Source organism: Benincasa hispida, chromosome 11 (genome assembly GCF_009727055.1).
Source record: "Benincasa hispida cultivar B227 chromosome 11, ASM972705v1, whole genome shotgun sequence".
NCBI lineage: Eukaryota > Viridiplantae > Streptophyta > Magnoliopsida > Cucurbitales > Cucurbitaceae > Benincasa > Benincasa hispida.
Genome location: NC_052359.1, coordinates 20,800,785 through 20,811,377, shown reverse-complemented (window position 1 = coordinate 20,811,377; position 10,593 = coordinate 20,800,785). Strand labels below are relative to the sequence as shown.

General features: G+C 31.0%; 1 protein-coding gene across 1 annotated transcript; it reads right to left on the bottom strand.

The window, feature by feature from the left end:
• Positions 1-6,335: 6,335 nt before the first annotated feature.
• Positions 6,336-9,042, bottom strand: LOC120090606 (ras-related protein RABD1-like). The gene is made up of 7 exons (XM_039048326.1): positions 9,039-9,042; positions 8,934-8,936; positions 8,738-8,841; positions 7,921-7,992; positions 7,382-7,537; positions 6,853-6,956; positions 6,336-6,683 (listed from the first exon to the last, which is right to left on the bottom strand). The coding sequence occupies exons 1-7, from the start codon at positions 9,040-9,042 to the stop codon at positions 6,593-6,595; spliced, it is 534 nt and encodes a 177-aa protein (XP_038904254.1). The 3' UTR covers positions 6,336-6,592.
• Between the last annotated feature and the right edge of the window lie 1,551 nt (positions 9,043-10,593).

Genomic DNA, 10,593 nt, shown 5'->3' with positions numbered 1-10,593 from the left:
TTTTCATTGATGAGCATGCTTTAGTTACTGCCAAAATTAATGAATTAGAGTGCTTATTGATCTTGTTGCTTCCACTGCATGCTGATATACTCTTATAGCCACATTGGTTAAGACCCAGAATCAGCTCTTAAAGGAGCAAAATATCTACTTACCCATGCTTTGGGAATGAGTGAATTCTATCTTGTGTAGCTAAGTTCCCAGCTCTCCAATCAGATGAATCATGGTAGGCTTGTTGAGTCGACGATCTGGCCTTTCTCACCCATACAAACTAAAGGACCACCCTCATATGTAGGAGTTCACAACTCACTTAGGATTAAGGTCATGTTAACTATGATCATCTTAGTGAAATGAAAGTCTCTATGATGAACAGCGTTATATAACGAGACTAAACATTTCGTGGTCCAGTCTTATACAAACTCTTTTGTATAGAATATCCCCGCTCGCATGTCTAATATGAATGATCAGGATCAAATCATTTATAGCACTTTACAACATTTGTAATACCTATAAAGCGGGTCATACTCGTAGTGTCACCAGGATAAGGTATCCAGCCTTATCCATATACTACATACCATTTAGATTATCAATTAAACATGATCACCTGTATGTCTCCACATACATGTTTAAGTTACAAAGATAATCTTGGATGTTAGTTTATTGGTTTGTGGTTAATGCAACTAAAATATCATATATTTCATAGACATAGTGAATAAAATATCAAATATTATAAATCACTGAAATATTTGTTCATACAAGGTTTACAAACTATAAGACCCTACGAGATTTAGAGCATCAACTAGGGAAGAATTGAAGTTTACCCTTGAAGCCAAAAAAATCTTCACGAATTCCATCGAACTGGTCACAAACACTTTGTACCAAGAACCAACAATACAAAACAGCCACCATCACTTGAGAATCTTCTATATTCTCGTGAGAATTTAGGAGTTGTGGGTTCTAAATTTTGGGAGAGGGAGGATTTTTTAGAGGAAGAAGAAAACTTTTTTCTTCTCGGCATATTCTAGGGAGAAAAAAGGCCAGATAGCCTTCTCTATGAAGCTAGAGGAAGAAGATTCAGGAAAAAAAAATAATCAATCACCACAACACACAATTGATCGGACAGAATTAGGGGAGAGAATTATAACTCCCTCATTTCTTAAATTCAAAAAGTTTATATATATATATATGTATGTAAGTATGTATGCATGTATGATAACCAACTTATCATATAATATATATTAAACTACATGTTACATCAAATATAACATATAACCTATAGTTTTATATTGTATCAAATACAATATAATCTATAGTTTAAATTCTCTTAATTAATCATAACATTTAATATAAATCACATTTATACTAAATTTAATTATATGAGTCTCATCCATATAATTGATATTTGAATCATATTAAGAAATCTAATTCATCTCAAAATAAAATTTGCATTATAATGTATCAACATAATATTATATTATTAATCACATATAATTAATTCCCTCGAATTAATTTGAACAATTCAAATTAATCCAAAATTAATTCTCAATAATCTTTGTTGAGCTACAGAGGGGATCTTATGAAACCTATAGATTGAAGCTTCAATGGTACTACTGGATAATTAATTAAAGTCCTTTAATTAAATTCCTACCTAAACATTCATTAGTATCGGTCACTCCACTAAAGACCGATAACTGCACTAACTTCGTACTACAGATAATATTATATGTATCCATTTGGATATAACCAGTCAACAATGAGATGACGCCTCATCAAATTGCTCGTAAGTATAATTAAGCCAAAATTACCATTTTGCCCCTATAGTTACATCTAACTTCTTAAGTACCACTGATCCCTCTAATGAACCATAAGTCAATAGTCCAACTATGACCAAATCCCCTCAAGCTAAAGAGGGTGTGGCATATTATTCAAGCCCCAGAATCAGCTCTTAGGAAGCAATTTATCTAAGTTACCCCGACATCAGAAAAGAAGTGAATTCCATCTGTTGTAGTTGTGTTCACCAACTCCCAATCAGACGAATTCCCAAGATGGTAGGCTTATTGAGTCGGCGATCTGACCTATCTCTCACCCAATGCAAATCAAATAACCGGTGTACTAGACAGGAGTTCAAACTCACTTAGGATTCAAGTCATGTCACATTTGGGTCATCCTGGTGAAATGTAGGTCTTTACTATTAATGACGTTATATAATGAGACTATTCATTTCATGACAAGTCTTATACAAACTCTTTGTATAGGATACCTCCAGTCACATGTCCTCTAACATGAATGAATCGGGATCAAAATCATTTGTAACACTTTACAACACTTGTAACATCTACAAAGTGGGTCGTATTCGTAGTGTCACCAGGATAAGGTATCCAACCTTATTCATCTACTACAGGCCGTTTAGGTTATCATTTGAACATGATCCACTTGTATATCTCTATATACATGTTTAAATTAGATAAAATAACCTAGGATCTTTGTTTATTGGATTGAGTGTATGCTCATAAAATAACAATTATTAACAATTTGTTTATACAATGTTTACAAACTACAATAATTCAAGAGAGATTTAGGACATCAATTCCAACAATTCGAGCTCCGGCAACCACATTCGATGACCAACTCCGACAACCACTTTGTACAAAGAAACTTCGGTGACATACTCTGACTTTCACATTTGCACGACAAACTCCGACAAAGAACTTCGGACTCTGCTAACCACCTCCGACGACAACTCTAGCGACTAACTCCAACAACTATCTTCGCATAAGTAACTCTAGCAATATACTTCAACTGCCATCTTCGCGTGGCCAGCTCCAACAACTACCTCTGATGACAACTTCGATGAAGACCACCTTAGATGATCAACTCAAGAGACAACCACATTCGACAATCAACACTGACATTCACTCAAGGGACCAATTCCAGCGAATGCCACCTTTAATGAGATCCTCAATTACAATCCTATTTTTTGTGAACATGTAAATAAACTCCTAATGACAACTTTTTTTTTTTTTGGTGAACATATAAATAGACCCTATTTTTGTACATGTACAACTCATATGTTCTACCACCGTTAAAGTATATTGTAGGGTTGTTGGTTATATAAATAATAAAATTTTGTCTACATTAAATGCAATATTTGTATGTAGAAGGATGGTTACTAAAAAAAACTATACAATCCTTTTGTAACTTTCTTGTTTTTCACTTTCAGACTTTCATTTTTTTAAATTCATATAAGAGTGGTTACTAAGAGAAAGATGGTGCTAAAAGAGATACTTTTCTTTCCTTTCTTTTATAATAAATTAAAAGTTGCATTGATATAGTTTCGTACATCTTATTTTCAATTACGTCTCTAATTTGCCTAGTGTTTTGATATAATTCATTCTAGATTTTTTAAAGTTATAATAATCTTAATCAATCATTACTATTAATTTTACTTAATTATTAAATATAAATATTTAGTTAGACTTAAATTTCAACTAATACGTTTATAATTGATATGTGAGATTATCTAAACTATTTAATATAACATTTTATTATTAATTATTAATATTCGAATTAATTATTTTTATCAATTAAAAAATAATTTAAATGATGTCATATAAAAATATTCATTGATATTGTACGTGATTAAATAATTAATCAATACAATAATATATTAAATAATTAAATTTAATTATGACTACGTTACTTATTATCTTACATTCGATTAAATAATTATTTAATTTTAGTTTTTATATGCAAAATTGGTAAATCAAACATATTCATTTAACTTCCAAACCATAGTTATTTTGCAAATTCAAACACAAACATTAATTATCTCACACATATAATATCTAAATATTTAATATATACCCATGAAACAATATTTGCGATCTAAACATTCCTTTAATGTTTCAGAATCAAATGTCTAAGAATTTATTTGAGGAGTTTTGAAGTCTGAGAATCATAAATATTTATGTTTGGAGTATAAAGTATGGATGCATGGATTTATTAATACCGAAAATTTTATTTCAAGTGCCCAAACATGAGCTTTACATCAAGAGCCAAGCCCCTTAATTCCAAAACTACGGGTCGAACACCTCCATAAGTCATGAAGGGGCGAAAACAAAAACAAAAAGTTGATGGAAGGTAGGATTCTCAATGGTTATGCCAAATAATTTCACATTGATTTTTTTTCATATCTGTAAGTAGATGAGCTAGTTAATATGTACCTTAACTATTTTCACGAGACAAATGCTTGATGATATACTTTAGTTGGTTGTCAAATAAATTAATAGGGTATTAAAATTTAAGCAAGTTACCACCATGACTAAACTCATTCCTTCTAAACTCATTATTATTTTAATGGTAATTGCAATGAATAGCATTTTTAGAGCTAATAATTAAGACCACGTTTACCAAATCGAAATAGAAATTGGTACTCGAAATGAGTTTGATTGATGGATGAATCGTAATAAACCTGGATTCCAAACACATTTGCATTGTTTTTTTTATTGTGTTTACCTAGAATTATGAATTTGTTACATTTTGTTGTTATCGTTCCTGTTTGACCATAATGTAACGGTAACGGTAAAGGTAACAATAAATATGGCAAATTCATGATTTTCTTACTGTTAACGATAACGATAACAATAACGATAAAAGTAGTGAATCCCACATAATTTTCAACTGCAATCAGATTGAACATCTTTTATTCCTCAATTAGATTACACGATTTGATTACAAAAAAAATCTCTATATCTCATTACTATTACAGAAGGTAGGTAAACAACAACAAAAGTAATCAACGGAAGCCCACTTTTTACATTGTCATTGATGGATTACTTTTCAACCAATGTAAACCTGGCTTAAATGTATAACAAAATTTGTAAAGAATAGCAAATATAGCAAAATCTATTTGTGATAGACTCACCGATAAATTCCTGAGAACTAGATATAAATTTTGTTATATTTACAATTTTTTTTCATTGTGCTATATATATTAACATTTTGAATCTAATTATTATTTTCGCAACCGTCCTTTATTTTAAGGGCAAGAGCCAATCTATACTGATTCAATGAGTTGACATGATAATCATTGAGAATGATTTGAGACTCTCTTTTTTGCCAATTATTGACAATCACCTAAAACTTTATATTTTACTTGTAATAGGGCTTTACATATAAAGATATGGTCCACCATTACTTTATAATTTAGTCTCTCTTTCAATCTATCAAACATTGTGAGAATAGGCAAAATTTGTTCATACTATTTACGTGTGTACAAAATAGTAAACATTGTATCTTTAGAAACCACAAAATAATCTTGTATTTATGATTTAATAAAGTTCTCATAAATATCATTAATCTAGGGATTATTTATGGATTTGAAATATCAGAGGCTTTTTATTTATAAATCAAGCAATAGAAATGTCATAACCACTAAGGATTTAGTCTAACTCGAAAGTATTTAGAAATGGAATATGACATACTGGCCACTCATAAAATGTAATTATTTGATCTAAATTAACTCTAAAGTATTTAAAAATGGTATATGACAAACTGCCCACTGATAAGATCATAATTTAAATAAATCACACAAGGTGCATGCATTGACAAATCCCCTGGAATATTACTTCTAAAAAATTGTCAAAAAAAAATCCAATGCAAGCTTTCAATATTAATTTTGTAAAGATAGATATTTTAGACACTATAGATATTTGAAGCACTGAATTGAGTTATGAAATATAAATATGAAATATAGAGATAATACGTTGAAGTTAGGAAATCTATACTCGTAGAGTTATAAGAAGAGTTTTTCGATAAACGTGTAAAATAGAAAAAAAGAGTGAAAATGAAGTTTAAAATGTATAAACTTCAATTAAAGTTGAGTAGTTAACTAAACACCCCTATATACATACTCTTACCCCTAAACTTTCTCAATTGAAGCAAAAAATTATGATAGTCCATTGAGATAGGGTAGACTACAGGTGAATATTTGCGACAGAATCCTAATTTTAGGATGACCTTTTTTAATCCAATCCATATAATGTCGAGGTTAATCTTTGTAATAGAATGAGGATTGGAAAAAAGGTGAGTACCTTCAATTAAATAGTTATAAAGATCCAATATGAAAGGTCTATACATTAAAATCAATCATCAATCGTGTTAGAGACAATGGACCATCCCATATCACAAATCCATAATATCTGAGCTCGACAATCCTCAAGTTGGACACGATTCATGAACTAAGGCATGCCTAATCCGAGCACCAGTGATGTGGCTCGGATGTCATGAAACTAACATGTGGGTCTGTGACACGTGACAAAATGACTATGGTCAATGAATGTCAGAATGATTTTCTTTACTCCAATCTACACGGATATAATTCTCTCCAAACTTTAGTATATAGTGATGATTAGGAAGGGAAGAGAGAGTATCCAAAGGTGACTGTCACAAAGCATTTATACACACAAGGATTCAAACAGAGAATAATTCACAATTACATAGAGACCCTTGACCCAACACAAAGTAAAGAACAATTTCATCTTAGAAAATTGTTAACTTGGATTTTACCATTATATAATTAGGCGTGAGAAAGTGCTCAACTGCAACAACTGCTCTTTTGCTCAATTGGCTGCCCCTTAATCTGCACATTCCCTGATGACTTGGACGAAGTTGGCTGGCTCCCCATTCTAAAATACATTTTGAAATGTCAGAAACTACACATAGCGAGACAGAAATTCAACATTAAGCCAATAAACTTTTCAACAATATTGAAGGAGTAAAAGCCAAGAAACCATGCCGCAATATTATAATTATAAGAGGGCCAGGGGGAAAGGTAACGGGTAGAATGGTCATTACTTTTTCTTTATTTCAGCAGCCATAGTTAAGAAAGCTTGCTCTACATTGATCGAGTCTTTGGCACTCGTCTCTAGAAAAGGGATTCCGAGCTCGTGCGCAAATGCCTGCAATCCATCCATGAAGAGGAAAATTCAATCAATCAAGTATTAAGTTAACTTATCTTCTATATTCTCAAGGGCAGGCCAAGCAGCAGGTGGAAGAGGGAGGTCGTGAGAGAAAGGGACAAGACTAAAACTAATGATACTTGAAGAGTATATTAGAACTTGAAGTGCAAAAATAGAAGTATACTCAATTTACATTGAAGGTCATTGAAAATAATAGGAACATCCGACCAAACGTGGCTGAAAGAACTTGGCTAAAAGTTTGTAGTCCTTTAAAATCAAATGTTGAGTATACATAAAAAAATAAATTGTGGTGCCAAAACACTGACATATTAACAGGCCGGTCCTACCAAAAACCTAAAGTGGAAGCAAACGAAATGAAAAGTTGAAGTATAAGAATTATGGCACAGCTAAAATAAAAATTATACCTTTGCCGTCTGTGTGTCAACCACCTTGTTCTCAACTAAATCACACTTATTTCCTACTAAAAGCTTGCATACACTATCATTAGCATATCTATCAATCTCATTCAGCCATTGCTTGACGTTGTTAAAGCTCTCCATCTCAGTGACATCATAAACAATCTGTTGCAATTCAAACAAAATATTGTAATGATGACATGTTTCTTTGATGTAAAAGTCAACTAATGAACCTGATAAAAAAAGAAAAAAAAAAATCCCCAAATCACTTTCTAGGTGAGCTATTTTAAGAGATCAGAATGCGTCCTCCCAATTTATCGTAGATATCGGTTCAAGGGCTTTTTCCACAACACAACTAATACAGACTGATATTGACTTAAGGGCTTATACCGCTAATAATAGTATGACATTCACACAAATTTCCCATTCAAGATCCAGAAAACTACAAATTCTAATAAAAAATACAGGCTAAGAACAAGATGAGAGAGATCTCGTAAGTTCACCATACAAATATATTGATCCCCGAACTTAATAGAGAAGATTCTTACAATTATTCCATGTGCACCTCTGTAATAGCTGCTTGTTATAGTCCTGAATCTCTCTTGACCAGCAGTGTCCCACTAAAAAGAATAAAACAATAGAATCAGTCCAGTCTTCTGCACGTCAAATTAGGTTTTGGAAAGTCCTTGAAATGAAAAGGAAAACAGCTTTCACAGAAAAAGGGAAGATAGAAGAAGTGGATTAGACAGTCAGCAGGAATTGTAAAGGTTACTGCACATTCACTTTCATGTCTCCAACGATTTGCATAGCAACATTATCCACCATTTCCTGTTCGTCTATTAATAATTACAACAGCTTTTATGTCAGATAGACTTGCATAGAAGACGGAATCTGGCATGTAAAATATGATTGAAACTAAAAAAGTAGCAACACCACAACCTATTACAGTAAAGCAACTGATTAGTATCAAAATGACGGATGTTGTCTGAAATTTTAATTTCATATTAACAGAGAAACTGAAAGAAATTAAATTAAACAGAAACCACTCCATATTTTAGCCTTTCTGATGCAAAGAGGCTTACTTTTAGCCAGAGCAAAAGAAAGTAACAGCAGGTTACAAGATCATCATACATACATATACACACACACATATATACAGGAGCACGCAACAGAATTGAATAGATGAAAAGCTAGACTTCAGTCCGTACCCAAAACCAGGACAAAAAAAAAAAAAGAACAGATTATTTCCCAGATGTATAAGCTCTCACGAGGCCATAAAATGTTTAATCACGCAGCAAAGATAAATGCCCACTATGAATAAGAAATAAAATTTACAAAAACAAGAAACTATGCAAACCCACTCACAATCTGGAGCTTAATGGTCTTTCCATCCAGTTCCACAGTTCTAGATTTCTTGAAAAAAAAATAATGAAAGATTAGCCATAAGGAAGTATCACCAAGTAATGAGCCTTAAACTCTATATGCAATTAAAAAATGGCAAGGTTTGGATCCCACGAAATAACTCCAATTGTACCTTATATTAGTCTACCACATAGGATACATCCTGAAAAAAAAAGGAAAAAAAAAACAAGCATTAAGCTTTTCGCTGTACTGATGAAGATAACCTCTGAAAAAAACAACGAGATAAAAGCCCCTAAATCATCACCCATTTCCAAAATCGATAGCTAACAGTATGAAAATTAAAAAAAAGGAAAAAACGGACGAAATCAAGAGTTGCAATGACTCACTCGCAAATCTTAGAGAAGCACGATTTCCAACGGAAGAGTTCGCCGATTGTAGCAGAGTTTGAAACAATAATCACTGAAAGGGAGGGAAAAAGCATAAACAACAAATAAACATCTGAGGAGTTCAATTGAGAGAAAAAAAAATGAAGAACTGATTTGAATATTTAACATACATTCGTTGCCATGGCTGAATCGAAATATGGAAAATCGTCCTCTGATTTTCTCTTGAGAGTTCTTCGGAGCAAAGCGATAAGGAGAGGAAAGTGGCAGTGAAAGTAAGAGAGACCCGTTTTGATGATTTATCTTATTTATTTATTTTAAATAAAAGTTCTTAAATGATTAATTAAAGTTTTCATCTTCTTCTTTTTCTCTCTTTCCCTCCCTTAAATCATGTTATTAGTACATGTTCACTTGCTTTTTATATGGACATAAATTACACGTTGGTATAATTAATGGTCTGTGTTTAATTAAATTTTTTGTAAATTTAAAAAAAAAATCTTAATAATTAACTTTGACTAAAAAATTTGATTCTCTTGCTCATTGTTGTAAAAAAAAAAAAAATTAAGAAAATTATTTTCAATGATAAAACTGCTGAAAATATTTACAAATATAACATTTAGATCATGATAGACCACCATCTGTGTCTATCATGATAGTAATCTATCGCGATTTGTTGCAGATAGATAATGAAATTTTGTTACATCATGTAAATGTTTTGGTCCATTTTGTTATATTTGAAAACAACACAAAAAAAATTGTCTAATAAATTAAGTCCTAGTCTATTTTGTTTTTGAAATTTATGTTTGTCTCTCTCAATTTCTCTATAATAGTTTCCATATATTTTAAAGAAACACTTGAATTATTAGTTAAATTCTAAAAACAAAAACAATTTTTTTGACAATTGCGGTCCTATTTGATAACTTTTTAGTTTTTAGTTTTTAATTTTTGAAAATTAAGCTTATAATAATTATTTTCATCTATTCTTTTCTTTATTCGGGTATCTATCTTAAAGATGTTTTAAAAAAATCAAACCAAGTTTTGAAACTAAAAAAAGTAGTTTTTAAAAAAACTTGTTTTTGTTTTTTAAATTTAGTTAAGAATTCAAATATTTAGTTGAGAATAATGAAAATTATGGTACATAAGTTTTAAGAAAACAAGCAAAAATTTCAAAAATCAAAACCAAAGCGTTCATCAAAGGGGCTAACTATTTGGTTTTTTGTTTCTTATCGTTAGAAAAGGAAACTTATTTAAAGTACTTCCACCTAAATGTTTTTATATTTTGCTACATACTTTCTACTCATGCTTTTAAAAAAACAAGTAAAGTTTTAAAACAAGAAAAAATAGTTTTCAAAATTTTGTTTTGTTTTTAGAATTTGACCAAAAATTCAAGTATTTTTTTTAAGATAAGTAAAAATTATAATAAAAAAATTAGGAGAAAACACAGATGAATTTTAAAAACAAAAAAATAAAGCGTTA

Excerpts from the sequence above, each read along its gene's own strand:
- LOC120090606 (XM_039048326.1), bottom strand. Across the intron at positions 7,993-8,737 it reads AGACCATTAAGCTCCAGATT|TGGGACACTGCTGGTCAAGA; the intron begins GTGAGTGGGTTT and ends TATTCTTTTTAG. Across the intron at positions 6,957-7,381 it reads TTGACACACAGACGGCAAAG|GCATTTGCGCACGAGCTCGG; the intron begins GTATAATTTTTA and ends GATGGATTGCAG.